Here is a 15,734-nt window from a genome sequence, read left to right on the forward strand (position 1 = left end):
TGTGGCCCCCTGTGATGGCTGCTGGGGGTCTCAGGAATCTTTCTTCCCCATGGGGTCCTATGGAGGTGATTGGTGGCCCCACAGGGTCCTATAGAGGTGGATTTCAGGTCTTGAAGCAGATGAGCAGCCTGTACCTGTCCCCCAGCAGACACATGCCACACATGTACAGCCTGGTTTTTAATGCATATTGCTGAGATTGATGAGAACCTTACAGCTGTGGCCCCCTGTGAGGCTGCTGGGGGTCTCATGAATCTTTCTCCCCCATATGGTCCTATGGAGGTGGATGGCAGGTCTTGCAGCTGATGATTGTAGAAGCTGACTCATGAAATGGGGGGGTGTTGGGGAGAGGGATGTACAAGCTGAATGGAGGAGATGAATGAAAGCAGCCTGCTACATAGTGAATGAAAGCAGAAGGAGGGGGAGGGAAGGGGGTGGGGAGGGGGGAGGGGACTCCTTTTAATAATCATATAAAGAAAGAAACAGTTGCATAAGGCAAGGAGGGGGGGGGGGACAGGGGGAGACTGTGCGCGCTCCCGATGCTCCCGGGGCCGCGCGTTTGCTCGTGCCGGCGCCCCCCTCCGATCAATTTCTCAAGGTGTTCTCTCCTCGGCTGAAGATGGCGACAGATTAAATATTGGGAGATAAAAAAATAAAATAAAAAAGAGGGGGAAGAGCTCTCGGCCTGGGAGCACCAGGGGAGGAAGAGGAGGCATGGGAAGGGTCAGCCTCAGCCTCAGGATGCCCCTGGAGCAGAAGAACAGTGCCCACCAGAAGAGGAAGAGAAAACAATAAGAGGGCCCCTTCCACACTGCGCAGCCCGGTGGCCGGAGATGCTCTGGCGGATGGTCACAGGGGGATGCTCTGCTCACACCTGGATCTGCTGTAGGTTCATAGGGGGGAGGGTGGGGGGACGTGCATGGCTTGTCCCCTGCATCCCCTGAGGACTTCTCCTTGATGGACTTTGCCCCGGGGGTGACTCTTTTTACAGGGAGGGGGGTCCTTTTTTATTCTCTTGGTTCTGCCGGTATTGCCTGCGATGGCCGACTATTGAGGAGCCCGGGCAGGGGCGGGTAGGGGAGGGGAGCTCCCATTCCTCCGTCCTTTATCCTTCCATCTCCCCATCATCCCTGCTCCATCTCTCCATCCTTTATTGGTCCTTCTCTCCATCATCCCCCATCCCCCCATCCTTCCATCTCTCAATCATCCCCCCATCCTTCCATCTCCCCATCATCCCCCCATCCTTCATCCTTCTATCTCTCTAGGTCCCTCAACCAGCCATCCCTTGCTGGTCCTCCTCTCCAGCATCCAGCCATCCCTTGCTGGTCCTCCATCCTTTATTGGTCCATCTCCCCATCATCCCTGGCCCTTCTCTCCATCATCTCCCCAGCCTTCATCCTTCCATCTCTCTAAGTCCCTTAACCATCCATCCCTTGCTGGTCCTCCATCCCTTGCTGGTCCTCCTTCCTATATTGGCCCATCTCTCCAGCCTCCATCCATCCCTTGCTGGTCCTCCTCTCCAGCATCCCTCAAGCAGCCATCCCTCAAGCAGCCATCCCTTGCTGGTCCTCCATCCCTTGCTGGTCCTCCATCCCTTGCTGGTCCTCCATCCCTTGCTGGTCCTCCTCTTCAGCCTCCATCCATCCCTCAAGCAGCCATCCCTCAAGCAGCCATCCCTTGCTGGTCTTCCATCCCTTGCTGGTCCTCCATCCCTTGCTGGTCCTCCTCTCCAGCCTCCATCCATCCCTTGCTGGTCCTCCTCTCCAGCATCTCTCCATCTCTCTACCAACTCCCCATCCTTGATCCATCCACCTTCCCATCCCTCCAGCATCCCTCAAGCAGCCATCCCTTGCTGGTCCACCATCCTCCTCCATTGGCCCATCTCCTGCTGGACCCTTATCCCTCCATTGGTCCATCTCTCCAGCCTCCAGCGACCTCTTGCTGGTCCATCACCCTCCATTGGCCCATCACCAATCTCTAGTTGGCCCACCATCATCCCTTATCTGTCCACCCATCCCCCCCCCCCCTCCCCCTGATGATGCCCCACTCTGCAGGCCCCCTCACTAGAGGCAGGTGACATTGCTGGTGCAGGGAACCCACCAACCTAGGAGAAGAGGAGGGGGTAAGGGGGGGTGGGCAGAGACTGACAGCACCCGAATTCTCCCACCCCCCTGAAATATGATCAGGGGGGCTTGGATGCATCCAAGGGAAGATGAGGCCGTCATAAAGATCTGCTGGGAACCCCGACGCATCGACAAACCGTGTGCCGACTCCGAGAGGGCTCAGAGATGGCGATTGTCCCTTGCCTCTCTGCTCTTCTTCACCGTCCTGCTGTCTAATCACCTCTGGCTGGTCTCCGCGGGGGCGAGGCCAAGGGGCAACTTCTCCTACAGCCACCAAGGCAACTCCAGCTGGCTCTCCGCGCAAGGCTTCCCTGGGGGTGCCAGGGGGTGCTGGGACAACTTCCTAAGCAATTTGACCAAATCTGCTGCTCAATCTCCGCATTGCACTGGTGCCAGGGTCTCCCACCTGGACACTGCCTGCACCAAACTGCAAAGACACCGGGGCTCTGGGGGTCCTTCCTCCCCCAGGTCCCATTCCCCTTCCTCCACTTCCTACAACCAAAAGAGGAACTTTTTGAAGGCTTATTTTAACAATTTCACTCTGTCCTTTTGTGATACTTACACCATCCTGGACCTGCTGCTGGGGATGTCCAACCCGGACAGCTTGAACTGCAGTCTGGAGAACCTGATGGAGGACTTCATGGAGACCGCTGCGGCCTCGTCCTCCCTCACCGACGACGAGGTGTGCAGCAACTGCATCCAAGCCTACCAGAGACTGGACCAACATGCTCAGGAAAAATATGAGGAGTTTGATTTTGTGTTGGAGAAGTACCTGCAATCCGGGGAATACTCTGTCAGGTCCTGTGTGGGAGAATGCAAGGTAAGAAGGGGGACCTGGGGTGGGGGGCCTGTGCAAGGCCAAGCAGGAGCATGAGACTGCTGTGGGGCCCACAGGGTTTATGAATGGCAAGTTTGGAAAGCTCTTTATGGTTGCTTGGAAAATATTTAATACACTGTGTTGGAGGCAGGCATGGGGGCCTTTTGGGATTTAGTGGCCTCAAGATGTCTGATGTGACCCCTTCATAGATCCAGGGGGTCAGGTGAGGTGCAGAAGTTATCATGTCCTGACTGTTCTCCTGGTCTACATGGGGCCAGTCATCACTTAATGGCTTCCTAAGTTGATGGCAAGTTTGGAAAGCTCTTTATGGTTGCTTGGAAAATATTTAGTACTCTGTGTTGGAGGCAGGCATGGGGGGCTTTTGGGATTTAGTGGCGCTAGATGTCTGATGGGACCCCTTCATAGATCCAGGGGGTCAGGTGAGGTGCAGAAGTTATCATGTCCTAACTGTTCTCCTGGTCTACATGGGTCCAGTCAATGGTGACCTTAATGGCTTCCTTAATTTCTTCTTGACACTGGAAATACTGGAAATAGGATGAGTGGATGGCAAGTTTGGAAAGCTCTTTATGGTTGCTTGGAAAATATTTAGTACTCTGTGTCGGAGGCAGGCATGGGGGCCTTTTGTGATTTAGTTGAGTTGAGAGGTATCTTGATATAGCGCAGTCTTACCCCAAAGGGTCCCGAACACGCTTAAAGTGCATTAAGGACAAGCATGGCATTGACAGGGGCATTTCGGGATTTAGTGGCCTCAAGATGTCTGATGGGACCCCTTCATAGATCCAGGAGGTCAGATGAGGTTCAGAAGTTATCATGTCCTAACTGTTCTCCTGGTCTACATGGTGTCAGTCAATGGTGACATTCATCACTTAATGGCTTCCTAAGTTGATGGCAAGTTTGGAAAGCTCTTGATGGTTGCTTGGAAAATATTTAGTACTCTGTGTTGGAGGCAGGCATGGGGGGCTTTTGGGATTTAGTGGCGCTAGATGTCTAATGAGACCCCTCCATAGATCCAGGAGGTCAGGTGAGGTGCAGAAGTTATCATGTCCTAACTGTTCTCCTGGTCTACATGGTGTCAGTCAATGGTGACCTTCATGGCTTCCTTAATTTCTTCTTGACACTGGAAGTGGATAAATACTGGAAATAGGATGAGTGGATGGAAAGTTTGGAAAGCTCTTTATGGTTGCTTGGAAAATATTTAGTACTCTGTGTTGGAGGCAGGCATGGGGGCCTTTTGGGATTTAGTTGAGTTGATTTGAGAGGTATCTTGATATAGCGCAGTCTTACCCCAAAGGGTCCAGATGCGCTTAAAGTGCATTAAGGGCAAGCATGGCATTGACAGGGGCATTTTGGGATTTAGTGGCCTCAAGATGTCTGATGGGACCCCTTCATAGATCCAGGAGGTCAGTTTAGGTGCAGAAGTTATCATGTCCTAACTGTTCTCCTGGTCTACATGGGGCCAGTCATCACTTAATGGCTTCCTAAGTTGATGGCAAGTTTGGAAAGCTCTTTATGGTTGCTTGGAAAATATTTAGTACTCTGTATTGGAGGCAGGCATGGGGGCCTTTTGGGATTTAGTGGCACTAGATGTCTGATGGGACCCCTCCATAAATCCAGGGGGTCAGGTGAGGTGCAGAAGTTATCATGTCCTGACTGTTCTCCTGGTCTACATGGTGTCAGTCAATGGTGACCTTCTTCACTTCTTGGCTTCCGTAATTTCTTCTTGACACCGGATGCTGGAAGTGGATAAATACTGGAAATAGGATGAGATGATGGCAAGTTTGGAAAGCTCTTTATGATTGCTTGAAAAATATTTAGTACTCTGTATTCGAGGCAGGCATGGGGGGCTTTTAGGATCTAGGGTCCTCAAGATGCCTGATGGGACCCCTTCATAGATCCAGGAGGTCAGGTGAGGTGTGGAAGTTATCATGTCCTAACTGTTCTCCTGGCATTGGGGCCTTTTGGGATTTAGGGTCCTCAAGATGCCTGATGGGACCCCTCCATAGATCCAGGAGGTCAGGTGGGGTGTGGAAGTTATCATGTCCTAACTGTTCTCCTGGCATGGGGGCCTTTTGGGATTTAGTTGAGTTGAGTTGAGAGGTATCTTGATATAGCGCGGTCTTACACAGAAGGTTTCCGATGCGCTTAAAGTGCATTAAGGGCAAGCACGGCAATTGACAGGGGCCTTTTGGGATTTAGTGGCCTCAAGATGTCTGATGGGACCCCTTCATAGATCCAGGAGGTCAGGTGAGGTGCAGAAGTTATCATGTCCTAACTGTTCTCCTGGTCTACATGGCGTCAGTCAATGGTGACCTTCGTCACTTTATGGCTTCCTTAATTACTTCTTGACACCATTTGGGCCGGAAGTGAAGGGGTGTCCATTGTCAGACCCCAGTTGCATTTTGTGGACTGTGAGAGACTGCAAGGCACCTAACGATCAATTCTATCGACAGTACAAATTTGTTCATGCATGTGACTACTGCAGGGCCCACAAGCACACTGGGGCCCCGAGGATCTATGAATAGGATGAGTGGATGGAGAGTTTGGAAAGCTCCTTATGATTGCTTGAAAAATATTTAGTGATCTGTATTGGGGGGAAGACAGGAGGCCTTTCAGGATTTCGTTCCCTCAAGATGTCTGATGGGACCCCTTTATAGGTCCGGGTGCTTTGAAAATATATAGTTTTGGGATTTAGTGTCCCCAACTGGTGGATTCCGGGACCCCTTTATAGGTCCAGGTGCTGCTCTCTTTTAGGGCAATTGAAGGGCAGGGGAAGTGCCAGGACAAGGACATTTCGGCCCGGATTCACAAAGCACTTATGCCGACGTAAGTGCAAATGTGCGCCGTCGTATCTGTGTGCCAGACCCACAAACAGATATGCGCCTAAAACCAGACTACATCCCGCCGACGTAGCTTGCTTACGCCAGCGTAGGGTGGGCGCACATTTAGGCTGGGTGCATGGTGCCGCTCCTATTGATTAGCCATTCAAACATGCAAATGAGGGAAATACGGCGATTCACAAACCTGCGTGCGCCCGACGCAGGCTACACGAGGTGCGCGTAAGTTGTATGTCCGGCGTAAAGTTATTCCCCATAAAGGAGGTGCAATCCACCAACAGACATGCAAAGGTCTGCACCAGGGAACACAAGCCAGCGTATTTTACGTTGGACGTGTGTTTGGCTGGGCGTAGGTTACGTTCTCGCCGTACGCAGTGATCCGGCGTAGTTTAGGCAGTTGTTCCGACGTGGTTGTGAGCAGGCGTAGGGGAATGCGTCCACGTCACGGCGCATGCGCAGTTCGTGATACGTATCTGTCTGGCGCTCGGACCATCATTTGCATGGGGTCACGCCTCATTTGCATGGGTCATGCCCACTTCCACCTACGCCGGCTTACGCCTTCGAATCCCACGCTACGCTGGCGCAGCGTTGGGAGCACTGGCTTTCTGAATTCATTGCTTGCCTCTCTGCGCTGCGTTGGCGTAGCGTTCATTGGTTACTCTACCGCGGCGTGAATCTGGGCCACAGAGTCCAGGGCAAACCTGCCAAACTGAGCCCCCATTAAGATGCCCCCCTAAAAAAAACTGCATAATTACCCCTAAGAATAAATTCCCCCTCATTCCAATGCAAATTCGCCCCCTGCTGAAATCCCTCCTCCCAGTATAAATCTTTGCCCCCCCCCCCTTTATCCCCCAATCCCCCCCCCCCCAGCACAAATGCCCCCCTCCCCAAAACAATCACACATCCTTTACCCCTAAAATGTCCCCTTCAAGTACACATCTTCTCCCCCCACTCCAGATCCCCCTTTATCCCAGTACCAATCCGCCCCCCCTGCTGAAATCCCCCCTCCCCGGTACAAATCTTTGCCCCCATCCCTGAAATCCCCCTAGCACAAATACCCTCCTTCAAGTACACATCTTCTCCCCCCACTCTAGATCCCTCTCGTCCCAGTACAAATCTGCCCCCCTGCTGAAATCCCCCCTCCTGGAACAAATCTTTGCCCCCATCCCTCAAATCCCCCCTTCCCCCCCAAAAAACAATCACACCTCCTAGCACAAATACTCCCCTTCAAGTACACATCCCCCACTCCTAACCCCAACACTTACCCCCCTGTAACCCTAACACTTACCCTCTTGTAACCCTAACACTAACCCCCCCCTGTAACACCAACACTAACCCCTTTTATAACCCCAACACTCTTTCTGTAACCCCAACACTATCCCCCTCCTGTAACCCCAACACTATCCCCTCCTGTAACCCCAACACTAACCCCTCCTGTAACTCCAACACTATCCCCTCCTGTAACCCAACATTAACCCCTCCTGTAACCCCAACACACTAACCCCCCTCTAACCCCAACATTAACCCCTCCTGTAACCCCAACACACTAACCCCCCTCTAACCCCAACACTAACCCCTCCTGTAACCCCAACACTAACCCCTCCTGTAACCCCAACACTAACCCCCCTGTAACCCCAACACTAACCCCTCTTGTAACCCCAACACTAACCCCCCCGTAACCCCAACACTAACCCCTCTTGTAACACCAACACTAACCCCCCTGTAACCCCAACACTATCCCCCTGTAACACCAACACTAACCCCTCTTGTAACCCAAACACTTTTGCCTCCTGTAACCCAAACACTAACCTCTCCTGTAACCCCAACACTATCCCCCTGTAACAACAACACTAACCCCTCTGTAACCCAATACTAACCCCTCCTGTAACCCCAACACTAACCCTCCCTGTAACCCCAATGCTAACCCTCTCTGTAACCCCAACACCCTCTCTGTAACCCCAACAGTAACCCCTCTTGTAACCCCAACACTGACCCTCCCTGTGACCCCAACACTAACCCTCCCTGTAACCCCAATGCTAACCCTCTCTGTAACCCCAACACTAACCCTCCCTATAACCCCAAGACTAACCCTTCCTGTAACCCCAATGCTAACCCTCTCTGTAACCCCAACACTAACCCTCCCTATAACCCCAACACTAACCCTCCCTGTAACCCCAATGCTAACCCTCTCTGTAACCCCAACACTAACCCTCCCTATAACCCCAACACTAACCCTCTCTGTAACCCCAACACTAACCCTCCCTATAACCCCAAGACTAACCCTTCCTGTAACCCCAATGCTAACCCTCTCTGTAACCCCAATGCTAACCCTCTCTGTAACCCCAATGCTAACCCTCTTTGTAACCCCAACACTAACCCCTCTTGTTACCCCAACACTGACCCTCCCTGTGACCCCAACACTAACCCTCCCTATAACCTCAAGACTAACCCCTTCCTCTAACCCCAAGACTAACCCTCCCTGTAACCCCAACACTAACCCCACAGAAAGCCAACCAACTAGCATTTTTAGGAGGAGGTCAACAGCAGCAGCCCACATATTTTTCCCAGCACAGATCTTCATAAATCCTATAAATGATCTCTTGTAAAGACGTTTCGGGACATTCCGGGAAGGAAATTGTTGTATTTCGGGGCAGACAATCCTTCCAAAAAAACATTGTAACGGGTATGTGGCTTTATTTCCCCAATTCCCGGCTTTTCTGGCCCGGTGTCTCCTGAGATCATTGGGGACGATGCAAACTGTATGGTAGGATATGAAAATATTCCGGGCACCGGCGTTCCGTACATCAGCCCAGCTGTTCATGATGGACGCCAGGCTGGTCTCTGGCCAGCAACTCGGATCTCGGTGAGGTTCCAGCTCTGGAATTGTTGGAAGGATACTCGTTATATATTATATAGTGAATTGTAATAAAACCTCAATACCCCGTATTGTCATGGCGTCTGTTTTCAGCGTCAGAGGTGGACTGACCATTCGGGCACCCGGGCACTGCCCGAGGGCCCCATGCCTCTAGGGGGCCCCATCAGCAGGGCTGTCTTAATGAGAGGGCACACCTGGGCACAGCCCAGTGGCCCCAGCTGCATGCACTTTACCCAAAGCAACTGGTCCTTGAGCCCACTCTGCCCCGAAATTGGGGGCCCCATGATGGCACTGAGAGTGATAGATACACAGGGGGGGCAGTCTGCCTCCTACCTACTTGATGTCTGTTTACCTGCACTGTCATCATTGTAGGGGCCCCAGAGCATTAATTTGCCCAGGGGCCCATGATGCTATTAAGACGACCCTGCCCATCAGGGTTGCCAGCCTCAGTAAAACCAGAGCGTGTCCACGAGAACGTCTTTCTTGGTGTGTGATAGGGGATTATCGTGCGTTAAATGAAGGCCGCGCAGGCGCGGTGGCTAGTGGAGTTGATGTATTTGATGGGTTGACGACGTGCACAGTGAGGCTGCAAACGGGGACACAGTAAGGCTGCAGATGGGCACTGATGAGACAGGTGGGCACAGTGAGGCTGCAAATGGGCACAGTAAGGCTGCAAATGGGCACAGTGAGGCTGCAGATGGGCACTGATGAGACAGGTGGGAACAGTGAGGCTGCAAATGGGCACAGTGAGGCTGCAGATGGGCACAGTGAGGCTGCAGATGGGCACTGATGAGACAGGTGGGCACAGTGAGGCTGAAAAATGGGCACAGTGAGGCTGCATATGGGCATTGTTGACCCTCTTTTTCACTTACAGTAGCTTCTGCATTCCCCCCCCCCCCACCCCCAGGCTTATACTCGAGTTAATATGTTTTCCCTTTTTTTTGTGGTAAAATTTGGTGCCTCGGGTCGGCTTATACTCGAGTATACAGTATACGATATATATATATTTTTTTTTACAGTTATGCATAGGTGTGTGCACAGGGTGTGCCGGTGTGCCTGGGCACATCCTAATCACCCATTGTGCATTAGCATTAGCATTCTGTGTGCCAGCAGGCAGTTGGGAAAGATCTCCCTCTTACCAGCTCTGCCATGAGAGAAGTATTTACGCAATTCTCTTTCACTGTGTCGGCAGGGAGATCAATGTGCTGGGGTCAAATATATGTAGACACACACACACACATGCGCGTGTTTGAGCTTTGGGGTGCACACCTTAATGTAATAGGCTGCGCACACCTATGCAGTTATGTCTCCTGTGTGACAACGTACATGTAGTACCTTATCCCACATTCCTGGATGCTTCCTAAACCTGGCTACGTGGTCCAACCTGTAAACACCGAGTCTGAAAAACAGGCCCCGGTCCTTAAGTGGTTAACCGCTTTAAGACCACCGCCGTCATTATACTGGGGCCAGTTGGCTCTCCTGGGTGAACCCCCGTAGGTGTATGTCGGCTGCTTTAAGAGTTACACGGGGGCACACACCCCAGGGTGCGACGCTGGAGCCATCTATCTCCTATTTTGTAGACGCTATAACTTTTGCGCAAACCAATCAACATACGCTTATTTTACAACATTTTTTTTCTACCAAAAATATGTAGAAGAATACGTATCGGCCTAAACCGAGGAAGAATATTTTTTTTGGGGGGGGGTATTTATTATAGCAAAAAGGTAAAACGTATTTTTTTTAAAATGTCGCTCTTGTTTATAGCGCAAAAAATGAAAACCGCAGAGGTGATCAAATACCACCAAAAGAAAGCTCTACTTGTGGGAAAAAAAGGACGCAGATTTTGTTTGGGAGCTGCGTCGCACGACCGCGCAATTGTCAGTTAAAGCGACGCAGCGCCAAATCGCAAAAAAATGGCCCGGTCACTAAGCGGGCAAATCCTTCCGGTCCTTAAGTGGTTAAAGTGTATTCCCCGCCCCCCAGAAAAATTGTATTTGCAAAACCACCTTGCGCAAATACCGTGTGACATTATATTATATTATTATACAGGATATATTTAGCGACAACAGTTTGCGCAGTGCTTTACAATGTAGGGGGGAGGGGGCAGTACAATTACAATGCAGTCCAATACAGAAGGGACTGGAGGGCCCTGCTTGTGGAGCTTACAATCTAAAGCAGTGGTCTCCAACCTGCGGCCCTGGGGCCAGATGTGGCCCCTTGCTTGCTTGTATCTGGCCCTTGGGGCACTGTTTTATCCACTAATACCAACAATGGGGCATGATCCCCCTCACTGACACCATTGATGGGACACTATTCATCCCACTGATACCAATGATGGGACACTCTTCCTCCCACTGACACCAATGATGGGGCACTATTCCTCCCACTGACACCAATGATGGGACACTATTCCTCCCACTGATACCAATGATGGGACACTCTTCCTCCCACTGACACCAATGATGGGGCACTATTCCTCCCACTGACACCAATGATGGGACACTATTCCTCCCACTGACACCAATGATGGGACACTATTCCTCCCACTGACACCAATGATGGGACACTATTCATCCCACTGATACCAATGATGGGACACTATTCCTCCCACTGACACCAATGATGGGACACTATTCCTCCCACTGACACCAATGATGGGACACTATTCCTCCCACTGACACCAATGATGGGACACTATTCCTCCCACTGATACCAATGATGGGACACTATTCCTCCCACTGATACCAATGATGGGACACTATTCCTCCCAGTGATACCAACAATGGAACCCAATGACACCAACAAAAGGGCTCAATTCCTTCCAATGACGACAACAATGGGGCACAATTTCTCCCAGTGATACCAACAATAGGTCCCAATGATGGGGCACAATTGTTCCCACTAACACCAATGATGGGGCACAATTTCTCCCAGTAAAACCAACAATAGGGCCCAATGACATCAATGATGGGGCACAATTGTTCCCACTGACACCAAAGACGGGGAACTGTTTGTTCCTACTGACATTGGGATCTTTTCTACTCCCGGTGGTCGCAGTCCGGCCCCCTAAAGACAATAAACTGGCCTTTTGTTTAGAAAGTTTGGAGACCCCTGATCAATAGGGAGGGGGAGGTGGTACAAAAGGTAATAGCTGCGCGGGGGGGGGGGGGATGGGGGCGGTGACATAAAAAAAAATTGCAACGATCGCCATTTTATTCCCTAGGGTCTCTGCTAAAAAAAAAAAAAATATATATATATATATATATATATAGGCCCGGATTCACAAAGCACTTGCGCCGACGTATCTCCAGATACGCCGTGTAAGTGTAAATATGCGCCGTCGTATCTATGCGCCGTGCCCACAAACTAAGATACGCCTGAAAATAGGCTTCATGCGACCGACATAACTTGTCTACGCCAGCGTATCGTGGGCGCATATTTACGCTGGACGCAAATGTTACTCCCATTTATTTTCTATGCACATATGCAAATGAGGGAGAAACGCCGATTCACGAACGTACTTGTGCCCGGCGCATAATATACGCGGCTTGCGTAAGTCCTACGTCTGGCGTAAAATTATTCCCCATATAGGAGGCGCAAGTCATGCAAAGGTATGGACCAGGGAACACAGCCATCGTATTTTACGTCGTTTACGTTGTACGTGAATAGGGCTGGGCGTAGGTTACGTTCACGTCGTAGGCAGTGATCCGGCGTATCTTAGGCAGTTGTTTTGACGTGATTCTGAGCATGCGGACAGGGATACGTCCACGGGACGGCGCATGCGCCGAATGTTATTCCTAACTTTATGACCATCAGTCCTTCATTTACATGGGGTCACGCCTCATTTGCATGGCTCACGCCCACTTCCACCTACGGCGGCTTACGCCTAGGAAACCCAGCGCAGTTTTGGGAGCGAGTGCTTTGTGAATTCAGTGCTTGCCTCTCTGCGCTGCGTCGGCGTAGCGTAATGGAGATACGCTACGGCGGCATAAATGTGCGCCGCTGTGTGTGAATCCGGGCCGTAATGTTTGGGAGTTCTAATAGCTAGATTCACGTACCTGTGCCTAACGTTAGGCAGGCGTAGCGTATCTCTTATACGCTACACCGCCGTAAGTTAGAGAGGCAAGCGCTGTATTCACAAAGCACTTGCGTCCTAAGTTACGGCGGCGTAGCGTTAACGGGCCGGCGTAAGCCCGCCTAATTGAAATTGCGTTGAGGTGGGTGTGTTTTATGTAAATAAACCATGACCCCACGTAAACGCCGATTCACGAACGTGCGTACGCCCGTCGCAATTAGTTACGCCGTTTACGGAAGACATATGCCGGCATAAAGATAAAGCTGGTCTCTAGGTGGCGTAGCCCATGCAAAGTATGGACGTCGGAACAAGCGTATCTTTTTACGTCGTTTGCGTAAGATACGGGCGTACGCACGTTCGTGAATCGCCGTATCTTGCTCATTTGCATATTCGACGCCGAAAACAATGGAAGCGCCACCTAGCGGCCAGCGTAAATATGCACCCTAAGATACAACGGCGTAGGAGACTTACGCCGCTCGTATCTTAGCCTAATTTAAGCGTATCTGGTTTCCAGAATGCGCTTAAAATTTACGACGGCGTAGATTCAGAGTTACGCCGGCGTACCTTCTGATACGCCGGCGTAACTCTCTCTGAATCCGGCTATAAGTCATTTTCTAACAAAAAATACAGATTTAAACCTGTAAACAAGAAGGGCCAGATTCACAGAAAAAGTACGCCGGTGTATATGCTGATACTCCGGCGTACTTTCAAATTTGCAGCGTCGTATCTTTATTTGTAATTCACAAACAAATATACGACGGCATTTGGCTAAGATCCGACAGGCGACAGACGCCTTCGGATCTTAGGATGCAATACTTCGGCGGCCTCTGGGTGGAGATCGCGTCGTTTTCCGCATCGGGTATGCTAATTAGCTGTTTACGGCGATCCACGAAGGTACGCGCGTTCGTCGCATTCTCTTACGTCGTCGCTAGTCGGCTTTTCGCGTCGCAAAGTTACGGTTTAGGTGGTACAACAATGGACAGCCCATGTTAAAGTATGGCTGTCGTTCCCGCGTCGAATTTCAATTATTTTTTTTTTGCGTAAGACGTCCGTGGATTCCGAAAGGACGTAACGCACGTCGCCGTTCAAAAAACACGTTGGGGCGCCGTAATTTCGCGCATGCGCAGAACGTTTGGTGCGGGAACGCGCCTAATTTAAATGGTACACGCCCCATTTGAATTAGGCGGGCTTGCGCCGGACGGCTTTACGCTACGCCGCCGCAAGTTTACACGCAAGTGCTTTGTGAATCAAGCACTTGCGGCGGAGCAACGTAAAGGGGATATGTTACGCCGCCGTAATTGTTCGTGAATCTGGCCCGAAGTGTCAGAAAAGTCTGGTCAGCGAGTGGTTAAGTGTTTTTTGTATCTTTTTTATTTTTTTGTATAGAAGTGGTTAAGTGTATTATGCTCTTTTTTTGCTACATTTTCCCCTGTTGGCTTGATTATTTATTTTCCTTTTGCGTGTAATGAAAGTGTGCTCGGAATATCTCCTCCTCGGTAATGTTGATACAATGTTTATACAAGCAATTAAATACAATGTAATAAAATTCCAGCCACGCTTTGTAGCTGTAGTTGAATTTTTGCTTTTTTTAAGCTTTTCACACCTAAAAAAAAAATATAAATGACTTGGCAGCAATTTACACGGCTACCATATTTCAGGAAAGCCATAGTTACCAGATTACCGGTCGGTATATTTTGGCACGTGGTTGTTGACCAGCTTAGTCGCCTCGATATAAATCCTATTAGAGGCTTTACAAGCCAAAACGCCAATTACGCCGCTGTGGGAATTTGTCGGAGCGCTCAGGAGGTCGCCAACGTACCTGAAAATGGGAAGCAGCCCATTTGCGTTGTCTTTGTTTAGGCCGCCTTCACACAACCCCAATTCCGATGAGTCGCGTTATCACAGGCGGTATTTGCCCGCTAAAGTGCGTATTGCTAACCACTTCAGCCCCGGACCAGGCCCCTTTTCGCTATGCCGCGCTGCGCCGCTTTAACAGACAATTGCGCGGTCGTGCGACGTGGCTCCCAAACAAAATTGGCGTCCTTTTTTCCCCACAAACAGAGCTTACTTTCGGTGGAATTTGATCGCCTCTGCGTTTTTTTTTTTTTTTGCGCTATAAACAAAAAAAGTGCGACAATTTAAGGTGAAAAAACACCTTACACTCTCGGGGGCCCCCAGCCACCCCCCCCCCCCCCCGTTTTACTTACCTGAGGCACGAAACTCTGTGAGCGCGATCCCGCGATGGTTTCCCCCAGCTTGAGGCAGCTCTTCATTGGAGATTGATAGCAGCGCAGCCATTGGCTCCCGCTGCTGTCAATCAAATCAATGACGCGGTGCGCCAGGGGGCGTGGCCGAGTGATACACTTGGCGGCTATAGCTGCCACTGTATCACAGGGGAGCGCGCCCGCAAGCTAACCCTTGGGAGAGAGCTTCCCAGAGGGGGGTTGGCTCTTGCGGGGAGGAGCCGAGACAGCCGCCGAGGGACCCCAAAAGAGTGGGGGAAGGGCCGGTTAATATGTCATTTACTGGCCCCTTCCTTTCCTGAATGAGTGGTCAGTACCAATCACTCCTGTGTCCATTCATCACTGAAGCATAGTAAACTGTAAATAAGCAGGAAGGCTCAAGAACGTTTCCTGTTCATTAATCTGTCCTGCAAAGAAAAGGACTGATAGATCTATGTCCTCTGTCACTTTTCGGCCGGGAGGGGGGGGGGGGGCCCTGTCAGGTAGGCTGCATGGCAACTTTAGGCCCAGGGGGTAAGTATAACCCAGAAGCCCATGGTGCAGCATCTCGGCCCCCCTCCTACTCTCCCTCTTTCCTGCCTCCTCCTGACCCCCATCCCAGGCTGAAGCTCTGCTGCAGGTACTCACTTCTCACCAGGCAGGTCGGGCTGGACAGCGCCTACTGCACTGACTCCGGGTCCCCAACCTGGCCAGCAGGAGGCGGCTGGGGGGGGGCTGAAGGTGGGAGGTGGAGCAGCTCGTTCTGGGCT

At 51.1% G+C, this 15,734-nt stretch overlaps 1 protein-coding gene across 1 annotated transcript in view; it reads left to right on the forward strand.

Moving 5' to 3' along the window:
• Positions 1-1,928: 1,928 nt before the first annotated feature.
• Positions 1,929-15,734, forward strand: part of FAM155B (family with sequence similarity 155 member B) — a 143,121-nt gene continuing 129,315 nt past the window's right edge. The window contains exon 1 of the mRNA XM_040322658.1: positions 1,929-2,940. Coding sequence (XP_040178592.1) covers positions 2,176-2,940 — 765 coding nt within the window. The 5' untranslated portion in view covers positions 1,929-2,175. The remainder of the gene's footprint in view (positions 2,941-15,734) is intronic.

This window comes from Rana temporaria, chromosome 9 (genome assembly GCF_905171775.1).
Source record: "Rana temporaria chromosome 9, aRanTem1.1, whole genome shotgun sequence".
Taxonomy (NCBI): Eukaryota; Metazoa; Chordata; class Amphibia; order Anura; family Ranidae; genus Rana; species Rana temporaria.